Raw genomic sequence first — 26,987 nt, forward strand, 5'->3', positions numbered from 1 at the left:
AGTAGTGGGAGTAGTGGGGAATTAAGTAGTAGAATTCTGTAACTGATGGGTGATGTGAGAGAAATTAACGTGGAGAAGTTATATTGAGGTGAACGTGGATGGAAATAAAGTAGTAGCTGTAACTGGAGGTAGGTTACTAAAAAGGATAAAAATGGAAAGAAAAATTGGACACCAAACCTCCATGTTTTGGCATTATATATTGTTATAGATGATATAGATACCTAAATTAATTTTATTAATTTAAATTTAATTATTCTATACAAAATTTTTGAATGCTTGATATCTTAAATTTTTTCTTAAAATGATAAAATATGACTTTAATAAATCAAATAAGAAAATAATTCTTTTAATAAATCTTTAGCAACTCAAAAGTTAACACAATGGATATGTATGAATCAAAGTGATAAACAAAAATGAGAGCTGCGATAATGATACGATGGTAATTGATTGTGGTTGGGGTTAATAAAAGAAGAAAACAAGGAAGGAGAATGAAACAAGGCAACATAATTATAAGAGAAATGATAAGATGTATAATAAAATTAATATGATGAGATGATATAATCAAAATAAATATAAAAATATTTTTTTAACTCAATAGAAAAGCGGCTGAACAGGCACGGCAGTGCCTGTTGAGCTGCTAGTAATTATAATGCTATGAGATTTGTTGGAATCCGTCCTTTCTTATTCAATTAGTGACCAAGGAGGATAGCATAGGTGTTCTTGATTGTGGTAGCTACATATGTATGAATGTATAGATATGTATGTGATAGATATTAGATGATGTATGCTATGTGATACATATTTTTCCACCTTTTCTTTGAGGTATTCAAATTCAAATTTTTTGATGATTTCTTAGCTTGCCTATAAAAGGGACTCTTTGGTTGTGTGGTCCAATGCACCTCCTTCTTTCTTTGAAATCCTTTGTTTCTGGTTTCTATTTTTTTTAGTTTTCTCTATTGTGTTTGGTGGTTGAGCCAATGCCTCCTCCATTTGATTCTATCTCTAAGATCCACCCTCCAAGGGAGGCATGGAGACTTAAAGTTAGGGTACTAAGAACTTGGATTGTTCCTTCATTTGAAAATCATGATGTTGCAAATTCAATGAAAATTGTTCTTATTGACGAAGATGTGAGTGGCTATTCATTGTTGGTCTTGGGCTGATTTTATTTATGACTTTCTTTCCTCTTGAATTGTATTCTTTGTAACTATTTTTTTTATTTATTGTTATTTTCTTGCGCAGTCTAACAAAATCCAAGCAACTGTTAAGAAGCAGCTCATAAATAGGTTTAAAGAGAATATTATTGAGGGTCAAACATACCGAATGTCATATTTTAGTGTTGTTCCAAACCAAGGCAATCATAGGGTAGCAGAACATGAGTTTAAGTTGGTTTTCCTTAACCGTACAACTGTTATTCCTATCTCTGATGATGCTATCCCCAAGACATGTTTCAGTTTTTGTCCATTTGATGAGCTCTTGAAAATGACTGAAGATTATGTTTACTTAGTTGGTAGGTGATTTTATATCTTCTTTGTCCCCTTCATTTTCTTTTTTTGTTTCAGTTTGTTGCCTTTTTTATTGGTTATTTTTTATGTAAGTGTGCACTTTTGAACTGTAATTTTATTGATGTTTGTTTTTTTGGATAGATGTTATTGGTTTGCTAACTTCTGTTGGTGAAGAGAAAGAGTATGTGAAAGATGGCAAAGTGATGAAGATGATCGTTCTTGAGTTATCTTCAAAAGAGTTTTTTTTATGTGCCTTATCTCGATGTTGATTGTGTTTTATATTTGTTACCTATTATTTATGTTAAGCATTGGCCTGTTAGTTTTTAGTGGCGTTTTAGATTGAACTGTTAATGGATCTAAGTTTTAAAAAAATATTTTTCTTCAGGTTGACAATACGCTGTGCTTTGTTTGGGGAGTACGTGGATGAAGTGCATCGTTTCTTAGGTTCTGGTTATATGGAGCATTCAGTTGTTGTGATCCAGCTTGCCAAAGTTAAATTCTTTAGGGATAGTGAATATTATAATGTTTAGGCTTCCCAATTTCTTCTGAAATTTCTCTATTTTATATTTAGTTTCCTAATTTTCCTTATTTATCTATTCAGCTGGGTGTTTTGTAGGACAAGTTGGTCTCCAAAATGTTATGCATGCTACTCGCCTATTCTTTAATCCAAATTTGGCTGAAGTTGTTGATTTCAAAAACAGGTTATTGGATAGTATCTTAATAAATGACATGTTTAGTTCATTGATGTTCGTATTTATAGTTTTAACTTGGTTGATATAATTTCAGTTTATTCTCTTTATTTGTGTTTTAAGTTTAGTTGATACTGTTTCTGTTTTTTTTCTGATCTTTCCCTTTTTTATTTTTAATTATTCTATGATGATTAGTATGGTTGACCAAGGTATCAATGGAACACAACCATTTGCTAATGAGGGCAAGGGTGTTTCATTGGAAGATAATTTTCTGCGGCTTACTAGGAGATGCACTATTGAGGAACTCCATGATAACAATGAGGTTTATTGAGTATTTTTCATGTCTTTAATCAATTTTGACTTAGTTGTTCTTTGGTGAAAATCTTATACAAAATTATGTTTTCTATTTATATCTCAATGTTTATTTTTTATGTTATAATAGGAAGGGTCTTTTGTGGTTTTTGGTATTGTGAGACCTACTGTGGATGAGGGACCTTTGTGGTATTCAGCTTGTGTTTGTGGGAAGTCAATTCAGCCTCAAGGTGGTGCATATTATTGTGGTTTTTGTCAGCACTATGTTACCAATGTGACTCCTAGGTACCTTGTGTTTATTTCTTTATGTGTGATATTCTTTTTTTTCTTTCTTTTTCTGTTGTTGTTTAATTCTCCTTGTTCTATTTTTCTAATTATAGTTGTTTTGTTGTTTTTTTGTTTTTTTGTGTTAAATTTTTTATTGGGTAATTCTTCTATGGTCAGATATAGGATCAAAATAGCGGTCGAGCATGATAATGGACATGGTGTATTTGTCTTATTTGATTGTGAGGCTGCTTACTTACTGAAAAAATCATGTGCTGATCTGTTTGGAGAAGTTCAAAAGGATGCAAGTGTATGGTTTATTCTCTTTTTTTTCTATCGTTGAGTTTAATAGTGGATTAGATCTGTTTGTGCCATATATAATTGTTTGTTCAATGTGTTTGAGTGTGTATTTGGTCCTTGATTTTTCTAAGAACCATGTGTTTAAATTATTTCTCAGGTTGTTTGTGGAAATAGTTATCCTGTGATGTTCCAACAATTGTTGGGGAAAAAATTGCTTCTTAAAATAGATACCAAGAGTGTTGGTACAGACAAATATTTTGGAACTTTCCGTGTGATAGAGTTTGTGATGATGCTGCTATTATTTCCATGTTTGAGTTGCCTAACTATGATGTGGATGATGAGCGCACTCCGTTGAAGGTTGCATCTTTAAACTCGTGTATTTGATATGTACCTGTCTCATAATGGTGTTTTACTTTATTTTGTCCTTCTTTATTGTTTTTTTTCGATTGATTTTCTTTTAGGTTTTTTAATAAATCGTGTTTAGGATGGTTATTTGGGAAAGATCCCTTCAAGTGACCATGAATATATTGTTGGCAAGAAGGATCCGTGTGAGGTGCTGGATGAGGGTATCACTTCTGATGGGAATTGGTCCAATATCAAGACAAACTGCAAGCCTTCGATTGATTTTCTTGGTGAAAAGGGCGCTGAAGTTCCTGGATTGGATGATATAACACTACAAAAAAATTATGTTTTAGCGACAAATTTTTAGTGGCAATAACACAATGGCTACTAATTTCTTAATTTAAGTTATGTTTTTGCGACAATTATATATTTGCCATTATTATTATATGTTATAGTGGCCATTATTATTATTGTCAGAAAATTATTAACCTTTTTTACTTTTAATTTTAATTTTTTTTAAATTTTTATAGTGGCTATTGCCATTATGGCCACTAAACTCTTATTCTCACTCTTTTTTTTTATCTACTATAAATCAAATTGAAAATACAGAAAGAGATAGAAAAGAAAATTTCACTTTCCCTCTCCATCCTTTGTTTCTCTTCACTTTCTCGCTCCCTCTTTTCTTCATCAATGAAAGATTGATTTCGCTACTGGCCTGGGTTAACCACTACAAAAAAATCTGATTAAAATGGCACTAATATTATGGCAAGTTTATATAACTGCCACAATTGTTGCTAATTTCGGCGGTTTTATCGTCTACCATAATGATCATGTTCTTCGCGGCGATTTTCACTGATTGTGGCAGGTTAAAACGCCATTATCATTAAAAAAAAGGAAACACATTTAAAGCTGAGGTGGTGTATTTGCATATGAGAATAATCACTATTCAGTCTTATTGAATGTGAGAGAGTTAGCGAGAGGGATCTGAATGTGACGAACCCTAATTTTTTGATCTCCCTCATTACCGGCGTTCATCTCTTGCCGCCGTATACAATACGGTTGTTGCTGCCTTCGAAGGAGCGCTCTTCTTTGATTAGGTTTTCTAGCTTCGATTTGAGGGTTTGTTGCGCCGCCCTCATCTCCTCGTCACCACAAGCAACGCCATCATTGCTGTCTTCGATGGAGCTTCTGCTATCTGGTGTTGTGCATCTTAGTTGATCCTGAATTTTCTTAATTCTAATTTGGTTAAGCTTTTACAGAGCCTTTATTTTCTTTTCCCCTTCAATGATGGTCCTGCTTGGTTGAATCTGAGTTTTGTGAAGCTTTCGTCTCTATAGCTCTCTAAGTATAATTCTCTTGGTTGATTTTCTTTTTCCTTTTAGGTATAATCTGAGATCGCACATCGGAGGGAGAGGGAAAGGGGAATGAGAGTGAGTTGATCTAAAACCCTAAAGCTTGTCGCCGCCATGGTCACCAGCATTCATCTCATTTCTCTCGCTTCCATCAACCTTCTGCACTCGAGTGAAGGCGCCTCCTCTATCGACGCGTTTCCAAATCTGGTCACTACGCCATAGCTTATGAGATTGAGCCAAGCACCTCTTCCATTAATGTGTCTCCTCCGCCAGTAGCGCCGGTACGTTCTCACTTCCGCATTCTCTTTTTCTTCGATCCACTCAACATTGCTTGTAGTGTGTTTCTGTTCATTCTCAATTACTTGTTTTCTAGTAGTATTGTTATGCTTGCCATGTGGTTGATGAATTTCCTGAGAGAGATGGAAAAGAGTGGAACTTGTTTTCTGATATAGATAGATGATTTTTTGGTGCTTATTATTATAACTACTGCATGTTCATCATTGTGCATTTTTTAAATTCAAAACTAGCTTAGCTCCCAATTTAAATCCAACAAGGACATGCCTTCTTTGTTTTCTTTTTTCATCAATGTCATGACTTGAATGCTCACATTTTATGGTGGGAAAATCAAACTACATTTACTGCATTTTAGTTTGCAGTTGACTTGTTTATATGCTAAGTTGTTTAAAGAAAGATATACTCTGCCTAGTAAATTGAATACCTAATTGTTTAAAGAATCTTCTTGTTGTTTATTTTGTTAATTATCTTGTAAAAAGGATTGAATGAAAAGTACTTGTTTAAATCCCATGTATTGGATGAGGGTGGCCAAGGAGTACTTCATCTTGCGGCTGCTCTTGGCTATGATTGGGCCTTACAACCCACAATAATTTCTGGTGTAAATGTGAACTTCTGCATTGTAAATGGATGGACTGCTCTTCATTGGGCTGCATTCTGTGGTAGGTGAGAACTTTAGTGCTTTTAGAATGAAATGCATTTGATCAAAGTAGTATTTGAAGCTCGGAACTTGACGGAGGAAGAGAGGAAAGGGTACAAAGAAGTGACATGGGACGATAAGGAAGTGTGTGGATTCTACATGGTGCGGTTTAATCTTTTTTCTTCCTTTTGTTGCAGGGATTGGCACAAACGTGTTTCTTATTGGCACTTTAATATTGATTTTTGTGTTCAAAATTCCAGATGCTTTGAATTTAATTCAGCTATCAAATTTAATTTTATTAAGAAAATTGCTTACCCTGTATCTGATTTCTACTGTTGTTCTCATTCACTCAGAGTTTATTAGTGTTTTCATATGTGATGTTGATATCTTTATTCTTTTTGGCAGGGTTCTTCCTTGTAGAAATCTCCAATGTGTAGCATATAGGCTATACTTGGAACTCCTCAAATGACATGCTTTTGAACTTAAATCTCAGATAAAAAGGTCTCATTAGATTTCTTTACTTTTAAAGTCTTTTGGCCGTTCCTTATAAAGATTGAAAGTTTAGATATGAACTATTAATAATAATGTGTTGGTAATGTCCAGTTAATATAAATGTTCTTTTCTGTTTTAATTTTTGTTCATGGAAATAGTATATACCCTTGATTAGCTTTATCTGTAGGCAGTGTGCAGTTGTAGAATGTAGGACATTCTTGAGAATTCTACACTAGGAATCTTATATCGAATAGTATATACCTTTTTACTTTCTTTAAAGTAAACAAGTAGGTGTTTGAAGAGTTTTACAATAGACTTAGAAATCCTAAAGTTAAAAAAACGGGTACCAAATAAGTTCCTAGGAAAATCTGTGATGAATTTATAAGTCCATGAAAAAAAAGATAAGCCCTTCAAAACTTGTAACTCTGGACTAATGTCTATAGCAAAATTCTTCGTGACATACTTGTCTTGTTTTATTACTCCTTTTTTCTTTTTTAATCTCATTGATATATAAATGTTTAATTGGGAAAAAGAGACTTTCTTATTACGCGTAAGTGCTCTTTTGAGCCTAGGGGCATGTCTTGTCCTTGGTGTGCTGACTGATGCTGAATCTTACTAGACTTTGTTCACCACCAAAAGAAAAAGAAAAGAATGCCGGTTTGGAAATTATAGCTTGAGCTGAATTGTTTTGGTAATAATGATTTGTGCCCATAACTAAGTGAAACTTAATGTTTGCTTTATTACCTGATGTAAAATGAAATAACGGGTACCTTTGGTTTGTTCTACTTTTACCTTTTTTCTTGTTATGTGTTTTAGGTACAGGCTCTTCTATCTGATAAAGAAGAATTGGAGAAAGACTTGAAAAGATTAAATGATAAGCTTACTTCAGCCTCTCTGACTATAATGCTAAAGGTGAGCTGTTGAAAAAGAAAACAAAAATCGCTCAGGAAGCAACAGTAGGTAATATTCATTGATCTGTATATTTCCCTTATCTGTCCCCACTGTTCTGTAATATAGGACTTGAAAAATACAGAAATAACCAAATTATATGTAATCGAGAGAATTTAGTCTTGGGGGGTCACTTTCACGGTGCACCTTCTTAGGTGAAGATTGCTCTCTATCCAAAGAAGCTAATAATTTGAAGATCAAACTTGGGCATGAAGAGATTATTATATCTCACGGAACCAGCCCTTTTAATTTCTTTCTCCCTGGTCTCATTTCTAAGCTTCTATTTAATATTATAATATAATATAGTAATATGTCACATGGAACTACCTCTTCTGCCAGTGGTATTAGTCCATAGTGAATTTGTGTAATATTTATATATGAATGAATACAGATTTAATTTGGTATTTCCTTTGTTGTATCTCTGATCTGAATGCTGTGGACCCAAACACATTTTGTATTTCTTACACATGATAATGCTTTCTCTGTTTTCATGTTAGATATATCTTAAGTACAAGACACCAACACATTTTGTTCTGATTCTGAGTACTGGACATATCACACAATTAACCTAAACACTTATCAAACTTTGACCAGTCATTATCCTTTTGCTTAGTTCTCATTTTGTTAATGTGTTTGAAGAATACAACCTTGTACTAGTGTGATGCTCATAGAGAAAGAGAGAGAGAAAGAAAAAAGAAAAAGAAAATTATGAGAGATAGAGCATTGAAGAGTTGTTGGCATTTGGGGAGGATGCAGTCCTCATTAACGCCATCACTGGTCAACCTCTTCTAACTAACTAATGGGGTCTTACCCTCCACTCTCTCCACCATGGCACTTCTTATTATCTGCTTCTACATACCCTCCCTCACGCACCTTATTAGTAACAAATCACGCCTCATTTTCCTTCATTCCCATTTCTCATCACTTACCTTGATTACTTATTACTCACACTTTTCATTTTTTATTTTTTATTTTTTTGTGTTTGTCTCTTTTGCAGATTTAGCAAGGTAGACAAGTGTTGAAGGAAAGGACTTTTAAGCATCTACTATATATAGGATCGATGGAGGGGATTTAGATCTATCTATGGCGTTGTGTGTTTGAGTTTAGAGTTTCTTCTATCACTTTCCTACTATTATATTATAAAATATATATCTTTAATTAATTATCTACTTATTACTTGTCTACTTTGTGTTTAAGTATTAGCATTAGGGTTATATGAATATGAGTTCTTTTAATTTCGCCAATTTACTTCTACCATGTAATCTTCTTAGCCACCCTATATTAGTCCAATGAAAACTTTCTTAGCTTCTTGCTATGGTCGTATATATGGATTTAATTTGTGCCACTCATCGTTCTTATTATTATTCCCAAGGAAAAATGAGTTATTGTATTAGGAGAAGTTATATATAGAAATCTATATAATGCATTTTAATTAATTTTACTTTTTCTTAATGCTACTCGTGATAAAATGATCATAAGAGATAAGATAAAACGTGGATTATATAACAAATGAGAGTTTACACTCCATTTTATAATGTAATCTTTTGTTTATAATGTTAGTTTAATTATATCAATTTAGCAGGTTTCAGAAAAAGTTGTATTAAGTACAATAGATATTGAAGTATGTTTATACTATAAATTAGATGAATGAATCTTCTAAATAATTTTTAAATTTGGTACTTTCAACTTTTGAGTGGAAGATGAATCCACCAACATGCCTCTCTTTCATTGATTACATCACAAGAAGACTTAAAATGTTTTCAGTTCCTCAACACATGTCAATCTCTTCTTCTTTCTCTCTTATTAGGTAATAATTAATCTCTTTCTTTAACTTCTATATATACATTTCTTCAACTTTGGTTATTTATTTATTTATTTATTTTTAATGCAGATTCTAGGTTTATTGGTTATTGTGATTCTAGATCATTATCTTCCTAAGAGGTTCATTGCTAATTTGATTGTACTTATTTATTATATTTTTAATGATAATATGTATGTATATATTTACTTATTTGAACATGTTCCATCATTGGCTTCTGACATCTATTTGTTGCTGTTTCTATGTTTTAACTTTTAAGTCTCTAGCAGAGATCAATTTACATTTGACAGAGGCACAGAATACTGGAGGTACTTCTTAACTGTGAATGATATGATGTTAATATTGTTCTTTGATGCTGAAAGGATTTACTATTTGTCATGTGTTTTGTCCGAACAGAATCAAATGGCATTTTATTCCCAAAATCTAGTCTGAGAAATTCTCCTTGTGGCAATGGCAACAATTTCCATACTTCTTTAGTTGCCTTGCTTTGCGTGTTTAGAAACTTCCATTCTGATGTTTATTGGGGGGCCATTTTTTTAGTGGTATTGTTAATCAACTTTTCATTTGTGCACTCAAGGAATTGTTGTCTGTTGTTAGTTCTTTGCTTTTAAACTCACATTTTTTGTGTGTAATTTGTGTATGCATTCTTTTATTTATGGGTTCACTTGGTTCTTATTTATCTATGAATCTTGCTTTCCTTATTCCTAGGAGTTTGTTTTTCTTTGGGAAAGGGCATGTACCGTGTGCTTTATATTCCTGAAGATGAAGCTGTTCTCTTGAATTCTAGGGAGAAGGTGCCTTACATGATCTGTGTTGAAGTATTGAGATGTGACATGATAAGGTATTACTTCAATAGTAATCCCCATAAGTTTTAAAGAATATAGCAGTTCATAAAATGAGAAACATTTCTGATATATTCCCTTCACTACAAAACATTTATCATAGCAATTCCAAGGACACGTCCAGTCCTCATAAACTTTCCATTTTGTTGTTATTTTCTGAAGTCATTGACCATTTTGTTGTGACAATAATATACTTGTTGATTTGTAGGTTAGGGACTTAAGCTCTCATCTGAATACTCTAGCAGAGTCAGAAACAGAGGGTGTCCAAGGAGCTGCTGTGGTTTTTAATCAGGCCCCGCTTTATAAACATAAACACAAATATGAAGGCTATGCTATAGACTGGAGTCTTCTTGTTCCCGGAGCCAGAAGGCTTGTATCTGGTAATATTTGGTTATTTCTTTTTCTCTGTTTAGCTACATTTTATAAACATGGAATATTGACTTTAAAAATGCTAAGAAACGAATGAAAATTGAAATTGCATGCATAAGTGGAAGGGAAAGATCAACTGCTGTGTAATGCTTTTTTACTGCACAATCCTGACAAATAATAATATTATTATCTTGGTTTATGTGTTTCTTTTTCCATTGGCTTTACTATTTCTCTTTAATATTTTGTTTATTATGTTTTCAAATTATATTTTTGTTGTAGGAATTGAATCAAGAGAGTGAGATTTCATCGCCAAAATAGTTAGAAAGTAGGTCTTCTGGAGCAAGCAATAGAGCAGCATGAAATATGGAGATTTTATGTATTAAGATTTACATGTTATGACATTTATAGTTGAAAAATTATGTTATGTTTGATACTTTGTATAGAAGTTATTACTTTTGATTTCTAATACTAAAAAATCATATATTATGTTTAATACTTTGTTTCTGAGTTATATAATATTTTGTTTATGGATTATGATTTCTAATAATAAATATTATTTGTTTAACACGATAAAAACGAGGGTAAAAATTGCATTTTTAAACGATAAAAAAGTGTCACTGTTAGGGTTAAAACGGCGGTTCAAAAATGACATTTTAACCAATCAAAAGCCACTCTGTAAGGGTAAAAACGGCGGTTCAAAAATGCCGTTTTAACCAACTGAAATGCCACTATTAGGGTAAAAATAGCGGTTCAAAAATGCCATTTTAACCGACTAAAATGCCATTCTGTGAGGGTAATAATGGCGATTTAAACTGCCATTTTAACCAACCCTTAAACCGCCGTTTTAACCTGGAAATAACGGCGGTTTGAACCGCCATTTTAACCCAGTAAAAAACCGCCGTTTTAACCCAGCAGAAAACCGCCATTTTAACCTCAGGAAATTGTGGCGGTTTTTAAAAAACCGCCGTAATAACCAAAATGGCGCTCTGAATTATGGCATTTTTCAAAACCGCCGTACTTGGTAATAATGGCGGTTCAAACCGCCGTAATTACCCAAAAAAACCGCCATTTTTACCCAAATTTTTTGTAGTGAACTCGCGTAACCATTGCCATCGCCGGCCACCATCACCACTACCACCACCGTAACCATTGCCGATAGCCGCCGTCCATCATCCTATTCCTTGGACTTCGTTTCCATCTGATCCGCCTTAGATCCACATCTCTGTCATCGTTTGTTCGTCTCTGATCTATGTTGCCAAGGTCTTTCAGCCACCGTTGCTGCTTTTGTCGCAACACCATACCTCCGCCACTTACACCACCACCGTTCTTGCACGTAGACGCACAATATCGTCACCACCGGTAGGTCTTCTCCGTTTATTTTTCGATTTTGGTTTGAATATTCAGAAGCATGTGATTTCCTCTCCGTGTTATTACTTTTGCTATGTTTGCTTGCTTGATCCTAATAAATCTGACAGATCAAGCTAAAATTGAAGTGTTTAAGTGATTCAGATCCTAATTTTTTATTTTCTCTGTCTTCTCCATTCTTACTTGCTTGATCTACCGTTCTTGCTTGCTTGCTCCGTTTATATTTGGATTTTGGTTTAAGAGTTTGAAATGTTTTCTACAGAGTTAAAGATAATAGCCAACATTATCTTGATTTTGAGACTGCCATTGAAATATTGCTAATTAGTACTAATTACAGCCTCCAGGTGCATTCAACCTTTGTTGTTGCAGGCATTATTTGATCTTGAAACACCAACCAGGATCTTAAGAGTGACTTCAAGGATTTATATATCAATTCCGCAGTGTAAGGATCTCAATTATATGCTTCAGGAAGATTCATGTTAAGCTTGTTAGGGAGCTTGAGAAGAAGATTGGCGGCAAGGTTAGCAAACCCTTAACTTGTTTGAAATGCTTTCTTGCTTTCTTGCTTTCTTGCTTTCTTGCTTTCTTGATCTGCTATATGATGCTGATTCACATTCAATCACTTTTTCTTCGTTGCCTTATCAGTTATAAATGTTGTTGGCTTAAAAAGTAATTAAGCTTTGAATTGAACTTTGAAGAGAAGGAAGATCCAACAATGTACATTTCCCCTGTGTTTGTTCTAGTTATTGGCTTTCATGGAAAAGCACAGTATATTATTTCAATCTTGGGTCTCTTTATTAGAGTTCAGCTTGACTTTTTGTCACGCATATACTGAAATCTGTTTGACTTACTATAAAGTATTAATGATTATTATTAGGGGTCTCAATTGATTTTCTTTTATTTGGACTTTATAGATCAGATAGACCTACAGAATTTTTCCTAGTTCTGAATTGTATAATTTTGATAAAATTATCTGAGTCCTAATTCTGAAATAATAAAGGAGTTCAGTTCTAAAACTGTGTTTACTAGAGTGGAAATTTGATGCCTTTGAAGAAAATGGCAATGATGTTATCATGTGTTTCATTTCAGTTTCTGTGTCTGGAATTAGTAATTATTCATTTGACTTCAATTGAGGGAGGAAAATATTTATGTTTGGTTTTGACCTTTGAACTTGAGGTTCCTATAATCAATTAGTGACAGTTGTTTGAATTGTCTTTCAGGTCCCTTCTGCCAAAGGGTGTTGCTGATTCTTGAGGAGAAACATCTTCTTTATGACCCTAAGTTGGTAGATTTGACCAACAAGCCAGAATGGTGATCTTCTGGTTCATTTCTTTTTTTAAGTTCTTCCTTTGTACAAGAGTTATTAGTTTGTTGTTGTTGTTCTTGTTCTTGTTCCTTTTCTTATTGTTTGTGTTATTGGTTTAGGTTCCTTAAAATTAATACTGAGGGTAAAGTTCCTATCAGAAAGCTTTATTAGAAGTGGGTTTCTGATTCGGATATCATCACACAAATTCTGGAAGAGAAGTATCCTATCCCACCATTGGTAACTCCACCCGAAAAAGCTATAGTGTATGCATCTATCTTCTAGATTTCCTTATCATTACTAGATATTTTTATGCTATTATTATGTTTTTATTGTGCTTGATGTACTTGGTTTGGAATATTTAGAGAGAAAAATGAAGCATAGTTGCTTCAAATTAGACAAGCCTAGCAACATTCGCTTTCTCCTCTGTCAGCTTTTTATTCTTAAATGTTAAGATGAATATATTAGATGTCCTCCAATTGACTAATACATGCATGAATTTTTTTATGTAGTGGGTTGAAGATCTTTTCTACATTTATTGGATTTCTCAATAGCAAAGATCCCAATGATGGAATAGAGCAAGCATTGCTAAGTGAACTAAGCTCTTTCAACGATTACCTTAATGAAAATGTACGACTTATTTTTGCTTTTCTCTTTCTTTTATTGTTTGCATTCTTTATTGGTCAGTAATTTGTTGATAAAGTCATAAACATATTTACCATCTTCTATGGTTCTCCTTGATGAACCAATGTTTGATCTTTTTGCCGTTTTTGTGTATATATCATGGAGTCATTATGAAAGCTCACATACCATTCAAGATATGCCAAAATCTATTTTTATCTTTATTCTTGTAGATATTCGCTGTAAAATGTACCACTGATATTTTTACTCCCTTTGCATAAGACGTCTGGGATTTGAATTGAGTTGATTGTTGAATTGAAAGCAAGTAGTCTAGAACTTATTCCTAAACTTGGAATCTGTTGCTTGAATCAATCCTGGGAGGTAGAGACACAAGCTAGAATCTCTCAATTCTTTCCCATCCTCCAAAGTAAACACTAATTTCATTTCCAGCACATTACTTAGACAAACATAGAGAAACAAGTTGTTTGACTAATCTAAGGGCCCTTTGTAGGCTTGTACTCCCAGAGAAGTCATTTAGGTTATCTGAGAGTGATTGTGGAGAACTCGATTCATAATATTTATATAGCACCCTTTGCCATTAATGTGACATCTTGTGTGCTACTAATTCACCATGCTTAACTAGCAATTACTCTTTGGTATAATTTAAAGTCTGTAAATTAAAACTTGTGCAGGAAACTTCCTATATTTTCATTTAACGAATGATTCTTGCAACTTTCATATAGGGTCCTTTTGTCAATGGAAAAGACATATCTGCAGCTAACTTATCTCTTGGACCAAAGCTGTATCATTTGGAGATTGCATAAAATTAATAAATTTGTATATGCTTTAGTATCTTTTAAGAGAAATTTGTGTATAAATATTTTGAATTTAATGAAATATTTCATTTTGTAGTAATTAATTTTAGTATATTTATATTATGTATAATAATAATAATTTTTGGTAAAAATAATTTGAAATTTTCAAAAAAAGATAGGTTGTTATTTCTAAAAGAGTGAGTATAATTAAAAGGGTCTTAAAATTTTAGCGGCAATAGTAATGGCAACTAAAAGTGAATAACATTATAATTCTAGGATTATTTTTAGTAGCCATATAAATTGCCGGTAAAATGATTTTTGGCGACAATAGTAATGGCCACTAAAAGTGAATAACATTCTAATTTTAGAATTACTTTTGGTAGCCATATAAATTGCCAAGAAAATAGCCGCTAAAAGTTATATACTTTTTGCGGTAATTAAAATGGTCTTTACCGACAAATGTTATAATTGCCGCTAAACCCTTTTAGCGACAGAGCATAAGACGGCTAATGTCTAATTGCCGGTAAATGTAATAGCGGCTATTTTTATTGCCGCTAAAAATAAAATAAATGGCCGCTAAAAGTGATTTTTCTAGTAGTGTAAGTAGTGAAGTTGATATTGTGAAAGAGAAAGGGAAAACTGTTGATGATAGTGTACTTGCTGATAGGGAGTGCAGCCTCAAAATTGAGGTCCTCTTGAATTCTCCTCCGGTGGAAACTACGGTAAGTTGTTCATTGGAAGTTATTTTAATTATGAATGTGTTGGTTTGGTTAAATTATCTATTGTGTTCCATGAATTATGGAGGATAATCAATTTAATTGGGTTGGAAAATTAAGATGATTTGTCAATCTATATGGTTGCATGTTCTCTACTATTTACATTTATTCAATTATTCCATTCGTTTGCATTGTAGGGTGTGCTTTCTGCTATTCTTGATGGGTCCCCTGTTCATGTGATCAAGAAAGAGATTGTTTACAATCCTCCTAGGGGTGGAAAGGTTAAGAAAAATCTGAAAAAAGCTTTTGATGATGTTGCTGATAAGGAGCTTGGCCCAACTTCCAAGGTTCTCAAGGACTGTGATCTTTGAGATGTTTTAATGGAGCTACTGGTGTTACTATGAAATAGTTTACTAATCTAAGTAGTAGTTAACTTATATACACTGAATCCAATGTTTTAATCAAATATGAAGATGTTGCCTCTATCCCATCCATTTTTTAAGCTGTGTCCAAAGACTAGCATGGTTTCATACTTTCCTTTTGTTTGTTTGTGCTTTGCTAGGGATTGTACACAATGTCCTGTATAAATGATGTTATATGGTCAGGTTATGGATTCTAGGTTATTTTGAAATTTGCACCTATGATGTTTATTTATATATATGTATGTACTTTCTTGTGAAAGTACAAGACCTGATGAAATTCAGCAGCTTTTCTATTTATTAATATATTGTGTACTTTTAATTTCTTTAACTGTTGTTTTGTAGTTATTCGAGTATTCTATCAAGATATTTTCCTTTTTACACTGTCGCAGCTAGAAGATAATAATAATAATAATAATAATAATTTTGTCAATATTAAAAGATAACCATGTAAGATTACTGCCAGTGTCAAACAAGGAATTATGAGTTATGTGTTATTCTTTTAGCTAGCTATGTATTAAGTATATTGTGTTATTAGGTATAGCTTAGATACTATGGTTGGTAAGTCACCTTTTCTACATATTTTTGTTAGATTAGCCTCATATCAATATTAAATATTTAGGTTTTACATTTTTTCTCTCATTCCTATTGTAGCTTTAATTTATAGATATCTATATTTTTGTGTGTGTTTATATATATGTGTATAGTTTTGTTTGTTGAAGTGATTTCTTGGTATCCTTTCAAAAATAAAATTACTCAAGTGTCATCTTGAAGATTCATTGTTCTATAGTGGTGTATTTATCTTCTATTGTTTTTGTGGGAGAAATCAAGTTTAAATGTCTCACTTATGTGCTTCTGCAAGGTTATATAGAAAAGAATGTTTAAAAAGAAAACAAAGTCAAAGATCTCAACATTCACATGGTTTGGGTAAAATTTTCACGTATTTCTCAACTAAATGTTACATATGGTATGTATTGTGTCATGCTCATTGTTGTTTGTGATATTTTGTAGGAAATGTTGTTGGCTCATTACCTAGCACTACATCCACAAATACTATAGGTTACTTTTCTTTTTTCATAATGGTTAAATATTGTAGATCTTCATTCTTTTTCACCTATCATATTTGTTATTGTTACTATGGATTTTTTTATATATTGGCTTTCTTTTTTACTTTTCTTGTTTTTTATATTTTTTTTACTATTATCTTTTTTCATTCTTTATTTGAATTTTCTTTTGATTTATTTTAAATATTGGATGATGTAGGTGTTGATCGAGATGCTAGCGGTCTAACACAAAATTTATTAGCTTCAGGTATTATCATATGTTTAAGTTCTATTTTAATTATTTATAACATAATCTTATATTTCGTGTATTCATGTGTGTTTTATAAAACTTAGTTTCATACCAACAACAACAACAACAACAATAATAATAATAATAATAATAATAATAATAATAATAATAATAATAATAATGGTAGTCGTGGTGATTGTAGTAATGTTTAATTTAATATATCTTGAAATTAGTTTCCTTTAAATTTTTTTATTTCATATTCTATGTTTAATTTTATTTTTATTTTTTGGGGAATCCTTTTTTATTTCGTATTGTAAATGATATGTGTGTAACATGTATTTAAAATATCAAAGATTAATTATGCTTACTCCATAATCTTTTTTTTCAAAAAATAGATGAATCAGATATATATGATCCTTCCATAAATTCCAAAAATCCATTTGGTTCTCTGATTGATCATCTTGTTTTTTGCAAAGTGAGCTTCAAGGTATTTGTTTTTTTTTGTTTCGTTCTATGATAATATTTCTTTTTATCGTTTGATTTAATTTGTATGTGTTGATTTATTTAGTTTATTCATACTAATTTTCTTCAGTGTGTTTGTGGTGTAAGGTGATTGCAGTGATCTTTTCCTTTTGTTTGAAATCTATACATGGTGTCTTGATATTGGTGATGCTGATTACACTTGTTCATTTTGTGGGGGCAAACTTTTGGTTCTTAGAGCGTGTTGAAAAATATTCAACAATAAATCAACCAGTATTTACACTTTGTTGCTCGAAAGGAAAAGTTCAATTACCCTATTTGTAAAGGCCTCCAGAATTATTGTGTAACCTTATAGATGGTCGTGATAATAAGTCTTTGCATTTTCAAAAAAATATTAGATTGTACAATAGTATGTTTGCATTCACTTCTTTTGGATGTAAGGTGCATGACTTAATTAACGATGGTAGTGGACCACCTCAATTTATCATAAATGGGCAAGTTTATCATCGAATTGGGAGTTTGCTACCAACTATTGGTGAAAATCCAAAATTTGCACAGTTATATATCTATGACACGCAGCACGAAGTAGTCAATCGCCATGGAATTTTCAGGTACGTTCTTTTCAACTTCTATGGTTGATTATTAGTATGATTATTTTCCATTATATGTGTATCATTTTTAGTTTTTTGTTTTATACCATGGGCTAGAGAGATTTTAAATGAATTATTGTATTATGTCTTTCTGTAGGCAAACAACTGAAATAGATAAGGAATTGATAGTTGGTCTAATGCAAATGATTGATGAACACAATGTTATAGCCCAATTGTTTCGGAGAGCTCGACAATTTTATGAGTATCATCCTTCGCAGGAATTTTGTTTGAGATTGTTTTCTCAGCGAGTACATGATCCAAGAATTTACAATTAGCTTTCGTGTGATGAGATTGCTGCTTTGATAGTTGGAGATTTCGAATCATCCGACCATGGTCGTGATGTTATTGTTCAGTCCACCAGTGGTCAATTGCAACAGATTTATGAAACTCATGCTTTATACTTGTCATTATAGTATCCTTTACTTTTTCCTTTTGGTGAGGATGGGTATCAATTGAATATCCCGTATCGAGGGGTTCAAAATACTTACGTGCGTGGAAGAAGGACGAGGATGTCTTTGCGTGAGTTTGTGAGTTTTCGATTACAAGTGAGAGAATATGAGGGAAGCATCATTCACAAAGCTAGGAGGTTGTTCCAACAATTTGTTGTTGATTGTTTTGCATCGATAGAATCACAGAGACTCTTTGAAATTAGGAAGAAATAAAGTACAATTAGAGGGGAGTTTTTGCATGGTATAGAGGAAGCTATGCAACGTGGTGATGTCGAAGCATCCTCAATTAGGACAAGGGTTATACTACCATTTTCTTTTACAGGTGGTAAACGTTATATGTTTAATAATTTCCAGGATGCTATGGCAATTTGCAAGCATTATGGTTATCCTGATTTGTTCCTCATTATTACTTGTAATCCAAATTGGCCTGAATTTCAAAGATATACCTGTCGTGAAGGGATTCCAATTGCTGATAGATCGGATATTTCTTGTTGAGTTTTTCATGCCAAGCTGAAGTGTCTTCTAACTGACCTTAAAGGTGGCACTTTTTTCGGTCCTCTCAATGCTGGTATATTTTTTGTATTTCTTTGATTTTATATTCTTTTAGGACTAACTTATAATAATTTGTTTTTATTGTACAATTTATTTTTATATTTATTGATTTATTAGTTGTTATTTTATGAAGGTATGTATACAATCGAGTTTCAAAAAAGAGGTTTATCCCATGCACATTTTTTGCTTTGGCTTGATAGAAGAAACATGTTGCAGAATGTTAAACTTGTTGATGAATTAATTTGTGTAGAATTACCTAATCCTGCAAAATTTCCTAATTTGTATAGGATGGTCACAAAATATATGTTTCATGGTCCGATACGGTCGACTTCTCCCTATATGAAAGATGGTAAATGTTCAAAGTTTTACCCTAAGCAGTTTGTGAATGAGACTACATTTGATGATGATGGGTATCCAGTATATAAACGTCGTGACATGGGTATTACCGTCAAGTTGTGCGGTACAAATATTGATAACAGATTTGTAGTGCCTTATAATCCGTTATTGTTAATGAAATATCAGGCTCACATAAACTTAGAGTTTTGTAACAAGTCAAATGTTATCAAATATCTTTTTAAGTATGTCAACAAGGGCCCTGATCTTTTGACTGCTACAATGGACCAATCAACAATTGGTTGTCAAAATTTGCAGGTTCTGGATTAGATTAAGCAGTATTATGATTGTCGTTATCTTTCTCCTTCAGAGTCCATGTGGAGAATATTTGCGTATGATATACATCATAGATGGTCTGCTGTGCAGTGGTTGACTTTTCATTTGCCAAGTCAACAGTATGTTGTGTTTGATGACAGTGACATTGTTAGTTCAGTATTTATTCGGAATAGAGATTTGATGATGATGTTTACTGCTTGGATGTTAGCTAATAGATAATATGCTGAATGGCAATGTTTGACATATGTTGAGTACCCAAGTAAATTTGTATATGACCCAGAATCTAGGGAATGGATGCCAAGACGAAAAGGGTTTTCAATTGGTAGATTAAGTTTTGCTCATCCGTCTATAGGTGAATTGTTTTACATGCGATTATTGTTGAATGTTCAAAGAGGTTGCACCAGTTTTCGAAGTATAAGAACAGTTAATTCAATTGTATATGATACATTTCAAGATGCATGTTCAGCTATGGGTTTTTTGGTTGATGATAATGAATTTGTTTATGCTATTAAAGAAGTTGCCGAGTTGTCATCGGGAGAGCAGTTAAGGAAATTTTTTGTGATATTGTTGTTGTCTGGTTCTATTATGTGGCCATTGTTTGTTTAGAAGGAGACTTGGAAGTTATTATCTGATGGTATCCTTTATTATAGACGACGAGAACTTGGATTTCCAGGTATGATTTTTTTTATTACATTGTGAAACTTGTCTAATAAGAATTGTTCGTGTGTATTTATAGATTAATATGTATGCGTGTCTGTGCGTGCACACACGTGTATATAGACACACATTTGTTTTAAATATAGATGCTAAATCTTTATTTTGGGTTTCTAAGCAACTTGTAATTGTAGGGTTACAAATGACTGAAAGTGAATTACAGACTTTCTGTCTGATTGAGATTGAGAAGTTGCTCCAGAATAATGGAAAGTCGTTAAGAGATTATGCTGGTATGCCATGTCCAGACATGCAATTGGTTTCTCAATTCAGTAACTCGATGTTGTTATGGGAAATGCAATATGATATTGCTTTATTAATCCAGGAACATGATTCAAATTTATTGAAGTTGAATGAAGAACAAAGAGTTATATATGAGAAAATTGTCAATTGTGTTTGTAACAAAGAAGGTGGGTGGTTTTTTATATATGGATTCGGCGAAACTGGAAAAACTTTCTTGTACAGGACATTATCAGCTAGGTTGCGATCTGAAAGGAAAATTGTCATTAATGTTGCATTGAGTGGAATTGCAGCATTGTTGTTACCAAGGGGTAAGACAGCTCATTTGATGTTCAACATTCTAATTGAGCTAAATGAGGATACTGTTTGTAGGATCTCAAAAGATAGTGCTAAGGCAGAATTGATTTGATGTGCTGATTTGATTATTTGGGACGAAGCACCAATAACTAATAAGTTGGCTTTTGAGGCATTGGATTGAACCCTTCGTGATATAATGTCGTTTGTGTCTGTTGTTAACAAAGATTTGCCGTTTGGTGGAAAAATAATTGTTTTGGGTGGTGATTTTTGACAAGTATTACCTGTCATCCCAAGAGCTTCCAGAGCTGAGATTGTGATGGCCACTATTAATTCTTCAATGCTTTGGAAGCATTTTGAGGTATTAACCTTAACAAAGAATATGAGATTGGATAGTGCATTGGAAGATGTTGTTGTGGAGGAGTTAAGATCCTTTTTAGAGTGGATACTTCAGATAGGAGAGGGAAAATCTGGTGCGGTTATCAATGATAAACTTTGTGTAGAAGTACCGACTGATTTGCTTATCTATACTTCTGATAATCTAGTTGAAGATATTATAAATGTGGTTTATCCAAATATTGTTGTCAATTTTGAAAATCCAATTTTCTTTCAAGATAAGGAAATATTGGCTCCAACTGTTGAAATTGTTGAAGAGATTAATAACTACATAGTTAATTTGTTACCGGGTGAAGAAAAGGAATATTTGAGTGCCGATGTTATTTGTGGTAGTGATGCTTATGGTGATATTGATTGTAGTTGGATAACCACTGAATTTTTAAACCAAATTAGATGTTCTGGCTTACCCAATCATTCTCCCAAATTGAAGAAAGGGGTACCTATTATTTTGTTGAGAAATATTGATCCAACTAATGGTTTGTGCAATGGAACTCGACCCATTGTAAAAGACCTGGGATCAAACGTGATTGCAGCCGAGGTTGTTTCTGGTAGTAACATTGGTGATCAAGTATATATTGCTCGAATGAATCTCATTCCAAGTGATGCTAGGATACCTTTTAAATTTCAGCGTAGACAGTTTTTAATAAGCTTGTCATTGCAATGACGATTAATAAAAGTCAAGGGCAAACGTTATCTGTTGTCGGATTATTTTTACGGCGTCCAGTATTTTTCCACGGTCAACTTTATGTTGCTGTATCTTGCGTGAGGAGCAGAAGTGGACTAAAGATTTTTCTATTTGATGAAAATTCAGAATTTTCAAATTTCACTGAGAATGCTGTTTTCACAGAGGTTTTTGATAAAATTTGAATGGCTCCTTCTTTTGTTTAGGATTCAGAAGACTATAAATCTTTTGGTTAGTCTTTTAAATATTAATTTCAGTTATGCCTAATTATTGTGTGGAAAAATATATATCTAATTAGTATGATGTTTTTTATTTATTTGTATAATGTTTTATTTTTTTTAAGCTTAACAAATAGTGGTTTATACTATTTCATTTTTTATTTAAATCTTATCAAGAGTTGTTTAAATATAGAAATGAATCATGTGTTAAAATGTTTTATGGGTCAACAATTACATTTATTACAAATTAAAATCTGATGTATTATCAAATTAGGAATTAGGTTCATGCATTTAGGTTTCTTCTTTCTTTTTCTTAGAAGAGTGCTATCGTGTTCTCTTCATCTTCGGTGTTCAGATGCCAGAGTAAGCTCCCTCCCCATTGGTGTTGTTACTCTCTAGCGATCACGCTGTTTGTGTCAAAATACATCACTCTAGGGAGTGGGTTCATCTGTGGGATTCTCAATTGTATAAGTTATCCATAGCAGTGCATCCTATTTTTGTTCCAGCAGAACTACCATGGTACCGTTCCCTCCTTCACCGGCAATGGGTCGTCTTCGACATTGGGCAAGGGAACTGTTGTGGTTTTTTCTTTCCCCATCGGTGGTACGAATTTCTCTATATACTCTGGCTAATTTGATTTCTCAACTTCTTCTTACATCTCAATTCTGCCTAATTTATGGATGGTTCTATAGTTTGACATTGAACATCTTTGGATCTTTGAAATTTGTTAATTTAGTTTTATTTTGGTTATTTTTTGGCAAAATAGGTTGTGTTTATAATAGTTTTGTCTTCCATATTTATGATATATAGAGTGTAGTTGAAGATGGTCTATTAGGTAATTCTTTTAGAACATTGAAGTTAGGTTCAATGTAGGATAAATTGCAATAGGCTCTATGATTTGAAGTCAAAATTGATTAGGCTCTATGATCTGAAGTGAAAATTGATTGTCAGTCTTTTTTATTGTCATAGTGTATAAGTAAAAGTATCTGCAACTATATCTACTTGCCTATGATAATATCTATTATATTAGATGTAATAGGCAATAGACTTTAGGGTGTGGTGTAATATGTTCTATATTTCTTATTGTTTTTTATTTATTTATTATCATTCTTATTATTATTTCTATATAAATGGGTCACTAACATGTTGTTCTCAGCTATTAGTTTTGTTTTCCTCTTTCTTTCTACTCTGTTGTAAACAGTTGCTAAATAGATCCATACATTAGTGTGAAGGCATTCTATCATGAATACTTGTTTTCATTCCTTGGATAAGATAACACCATGGAGAGATGACTGGAGAATAAGAGTTAGGATTAACAGGGTATGGTATGCTTCATATCCTGTTCCAACAAGAGATGGCAATATGATACATATGGTGTTAATAGATGATAATGTAAGTCTCTCATGTGACTTGTTTTTTCTTTTTTTCTTTGAGTCATGTTCGTGTGTTACTACTCTTCCATATGCTTATTTGTGTTATTTGTTTTTCTTCCCATGTTCATTTTATATTTATTTATTTGTGTGGAATTGATAAACCCCAATTTTGTGGTTATCTTGTGCTTATTTTGGGGGATTTTATCACATTTTCTCACATTTATTCAATGAAATAGCATGGTTTTGTAATTCTCCCTTAATTTGTGCTTAAGTGTAAAAACATGCTTTTTAGGCCCTTAAATTGGTGATTTTAATTGACTTTAATTTCATTCGATGCCTTGATGTGTTTGTTGAGTGATTTCAGGTTCATAAGGCAAGTATCGGATGGAAGAAGTGAAGAGAAAAGCATTCAAAGTGGAGAATTCATGAAGAAATGAGCAATTGGAGAACTGAGGGCCACGCACATGCGTCACGCATGCGTACGCGTGCATTGGAGATTTTTGAAGCCACGCGCACGCGTACGCGTGCGTAGGGGTTTTGCCATCGACGCGCACACATTAAGCACGATTACGCGTGACGCTCGGCACGTGACCCACTTAAAGTGAAATCGCTGTGGGCGATTTCTGAGCTGCCCAGGCCCAAATCCAGCTTGTTTCTGAGGGTATTTGATGCAGAATTGAAGATTGAGCAAAGGGGGAGCACTTGGTTAGTCATGATGAGCCTTTAGTTAGTTTTCTAGAGAGAGAAGCTCCCTCTTCTCTCTAGAATTAGGTTAGGGTTAGGTTAATTTCTCTTAGATCTAGGTCCAATTTCATGTTTTCATCTTGTTTCCTTTATGATTTCTTGTTTCTACTACTTCATTCTTCTTAGTTCTCTTGTTAATTTTACTTTTATATCTCTTTTATGTTCATGAATGCTCATGTTGGATTTGGTTTACATTTAATGAGATTTGATGTTTGATGTTTTCTTTATTGGTGATTTGAGTTGTGAATTTACTTTTCTTGCAATTGGTAGTTGGTAGATTTTATTCTCCCTTGCAATTTATTATGCTTTCCTTTTATGCCTTCCAAGTGTTTGATAAAATGCTTGGTTGCATGTTAGAGTAGATTTTGAGCATTCTTGGATTGGAAAGAGTAATTAGGCAATCTTGAGTCATGAAAACCCAACCTATGTTGGTGATCTAGAGTTGTTAGCTAGTTTGATTTCCGTTGACTCTAATCTCTTGCTAATTTAATTAGTGAGTTGATTAGGACGTTTGGATTGAGATTAGCTAGTCTTGTTTGACTTTCTCTCATGGAAGATAACTTACACCTTCTTCCAACATTAGAGATGACGAAATAAGATAAATTCTTGTTAATTATTGTTATTAGTGACTAGGATGGAAAGCCTATGATCTCAATCCTTGCCATGAGTGTCTCTCTTTATTAATTGATTTCTTTAAATTGCTTACTTGATTTACTTTTCTTGTTATCTACTTTCTTGTCCATTTATGTTCTTTCCCTTTATCAACCAAACCTCTTGTTCCTTCATAGCCAATAATTGACCACTTCATTGTAATTCCTTGTGAGATGACCCGGAGTTTAAATACTTCAGTTAATTCTTATTGGAGTTTGTACGTGTGACAACCAAAATTTTTTATGTGAGAATTGTTTGTTGGGGATCTATGCTTACAACAAAGTTCTATTTCTATTAAGAGAAATTCTAAACCGATTGAGCAAATCTCATCTATCAAAATAGCGCCGTTGCCGGGGAATTGCAATGCTGTTATATTATTGGCTATTGTGAATATGTGAATATGTTTGTCTTTTGCTTGTTTGTTGGTTTTTGTTAGGTTTAGGACTTTGCTTCTCATTTTTGTTAGTTTTTGTTTCTCTTTGCTATTATGAATTCCCACCCCTTTGTCTATGAGTTTGGCTCAAATTATGTTGTAGGAAATGGAAGCTACAATGCTAACATGCATCAAGGATGGAACAACCACAGGTGGAGGGAGCCTCAAAGGATTGATCACCCTTCTTGGCAACAACCTCCGGTTCCTTATAGGTATAACGCCAATCCTAATACATATCAATCTAATGGATGTGGTGACCCTTATTGTGATTGTCAACAACCACCACCACATGCCTATGAACCACCCCCTCAACATGGTTTTGAACCACCTTACTCACAAGCCCCATACCACCAAACACTTTCATATGGCCCTAATCCTTATCCACTATACCAACCACCTTATGAGCCATATGAACCATACATAGAACCACAACAATTCCGAAATGACTATTCTCAAGAACCACCTCCATATACACCATCTCCATGCCCTTACCAATATGAACCACCTTCCAACTACAACGCCTTTCCCTCAAACAATGAACCCTCTCTTCCACCACCGCCCCCCGATGAAGCCCTCATGCTAGAACTAAAAGACCTTGACTCTCATATCCAAAGGCAATAAGAGGGGACGGAAAAGGAGTTTAAGGAGCTAGAAGCTAAGATGGCTATCATGGCGGAAACCATTAGTAACATATACTCATCCTGCCTAAGCTTATGCGAACAAAACACTCCCATTTTTGAATGTGGAGAAGCAACCAAGGAGCTTGGTGAAGGAGTGAGTTTGGAGCTTAAAGGTGAAGAAGAGGAGTTGAAGCAAGGAGTGTAACAAGAGGAGGAGGTAGAGATGATTGAAATGGAAAGAGAGGATAGTGGTTGGAAATATCACTCTAAGTTCATGATGGTTGCATGCTCAAAGTTGAATAGCAATGGTTGGTGTAGAACCAAATTGCAGGGGTCTAGGAGAATGTTTGGATGCTTAATTGAGAATTCACAAGCCTTGTCACCCAAATTTAACTATGGTAGTCAACGAGAAGATGGGTGCAAGAACAAGGTTTGGGACCCCGGAATTCATTTCAACAATCAAAACTCTTGGGGCCTTGCCATTTACTTAAGCTTACTCAAGGGCTTTATGCGCCTAATTTGGGATCCCAGTGGACATTGGAGATGCAAACATTAGTGGGATTCAAGGATGAATTCAAGCATAAACCACCATAGCAAGGATTCCCACCAAATGTCCAACTTAAGGACTTAAACTAAAAGTGCTAGGTGGGAGACACCCCACCATGGTAAAATCTTTCATTTTTCTCTTTTGTAAATATTGGTAAAATTAGCTTAGTTTCATGTTTTTATTGGTTTGTTGAGTTTAGTTGCTAGTTTAGTATGTTGAATAAGGTTTTATGGTGTTTTGGTGGCTGTTTGGAGGTTTGGAATGCTTGGATTGGTGCAAAAACATAGAAAAATTTTGAAGAATAGGGAACCAATCCATGCGTGCGCGTGCTTCACGCGTACGTGTGACTCAAGCATTTTCGACCATCCACACTCACGCGTCACCCATGCGTACGCGTGGATTGCAAATTTTCACCATCAAGCCATTTTCCTAAGAGTTGCGCACGCAGCGCACGAAACCTGTGCGAAACGTGCAAGCCAACTCACGCGTAAGCGTGAAGGATGCATACGCGTCGCGTCCATTTCACCTCACCCATGCGCACGCATTGTAACACCCTAACTACCAAAGCTCACGCTTCCGGCTGC

General features: G+C 33.6%; 3 protein-coding genes, 4 long non-coding RNA genes and 1 pseudogene across 8 annotated transcripts; all 8 read left to right on the forward strand.

The window, feature by feature from the left end:
* On the forward strand, window positions 1,235–3,437 carry LOC107615712. Its single transcript, XM_021110627.1, has 8 exons — window positions 1,235–1,507; window positions 1,644–1,683; window positions 1,888–2,009; window positions 2,119–2,203; window positions 2,387–2,513; window positions 2,634–2,788; window positions 2,948–3,077; window positions 3,225–3,437. The coding sequence occupies exons 1-8, from the start codon at window positions 1,321–1,323 to the stop codon at window positions 3,420–3,422; spliced, it is 1,044 nt and encodes a 347-aa protein (XP_020966286.1). The 5' UTR covers window positions 1,235–1,320; the 3' UTR covers window positions 3,423–3,437.
* Window positions 4,246–5,422, forward strand: LOC110266216. The gene is made up of 2 exons (XR_002353257.1): window positions 4,246–4,607; window positions 4,792–5,422. It is a non-coding gene; the product is annotated as an uncharacterized LOC110266216 (long non-coding RNA).
* On the forward strand, window positions 7,590–10,696 carry LOC107618634. Of its 2 annotated transcripts, XR_002353255.1 has the most exons (7): window positions 7,590–8,012; window positions 8,130–8,223; window positions 9,024–9,073; window positions 9,211–9,259; window positions 9,660–9,792; window positions 10,002–10,173; window positions 10,442–10,696. It is a non-coding gene; the product is annotated as an uncharacterized LOC107618634 (long non-coding RNA). The 2 variants fall into 2 exon arrangements; XR_001615312.2 differs by having other exon boundaries at window positions 7,592–8,223.
* Window positions 11,412–14,275, forward strand: LOC107615710 (annotated as a pseudogene).
* Window positions 13,467–14,095, forward strand: LOC110266215. The gene is made up of 2 exons (XR_002353256.1): window positions 13,467–13,878; window positions 13,963–14,095. It is a non-coding gene; the product is annotated as an uncharacterized LOC110266215 (long non-coding RNA).
* Window positions 14,877–15,257, forward strand: LOC110266217. Its single transcript, XR_002353258.1, has 2 exons — window positions 14,877–14,988; window positions 15,180–15,257. It is a non-coding gene; the product is annotated as an uncharacterized LOC110266217 (long non-coding RNA).
* On the forward strand, window positions 17,399–18,674 carry LOC110266214. The gene is made up of 2 exons (XM_021110399.1): window positions 17,399–17,785; window positions 17,922–18,674. Exons 1-2 carry the CDS (start codon window positions 17,586–17,588, stop codon window positions 18,097–18,099), a joined length of 378 nt encoding a protein of 125 aa, XP_020966058.1. The 5' UTR covers window positions 17,399–17,585; the 3' UTR covers window positions 18,100–18,674.
* On the forward strand, window positions 20,067–21,799 carry LOC107615709. Its single transcript, XM_021111935.1, has 2 exons — window positions 20,067–20,167; window positions 20,343–21,799. The coding sequence occupies exon 2, from the start codon at window positions 21,059–21,061 to the stop codon at window positions 21,797–21,799; it is 741 nt and encodes a 246-aa protein (XP_020967594.1). The 5' UTR covers window positions 20,067–20,167; window positions 20,343–21,058.

The sequence above is a fragment of the Arachis ipaensis genome, chromosome B09 (assembly GCF_000816755.2).
Source record: "Arachis ipaensis cultivar K30076 chromosome B09, Araip1.1, whole genome shotgun sequence".
NCBI classification, from domain to species: domain Eukaryota; kingdom Viridiplantae; phylum Streptophyta; class Magnoliopsida; order Fabales; family Fabaceae; genus Arachis; species Arachis ipaensis.

Excerpts from the sequence above, each read along its gene's own strand:
- LOC107615712 (XM_021110627.1), top strand. The coding sequence starts at position 1,321 with ATGTCATATTTTAGTGTTGTTCCAAACCAAGGCAATCATAGGGTAGCA. Across the intron at positions 2,514-2,633 it reads AACTCCATGATAACAATGAG|GAAGGGTCTTTTGTGGTTTT; the intron begins GTTTATTGAGTA and ends ATGTTATAATAG. Across the intron at positions 3,078-3,224 it reads AAGTTCAAAAGGATGCAAGT|GTTGTTTGTGGAAATAGTTA; the intron begins GTATGGTTTATT and ends ATTATTTCTCAG.
- LOC107615709 (XM_021111935.1), top strand. The coding sequence starts at position 21,059 with ATGGCCACTATTAATTCTTCAATGCTTTGGAAGCATTTTGAGGTATTA.
- LOC110266214 (XM_021110399.1), top strand. The coding sequence starts at position 17,586 with ATGTTTGCATTCACTTCTTTTGGATGTAAGGTGCATGACTTAATTAAC. Across the intron at positions 17,786-17,921 it reads AATCGCCATGGAATTTTCAG|GCAAACAACTGAAATAGATA; the intron begins GTACGTTCTTTT and ends GTCTTTCTGTAG.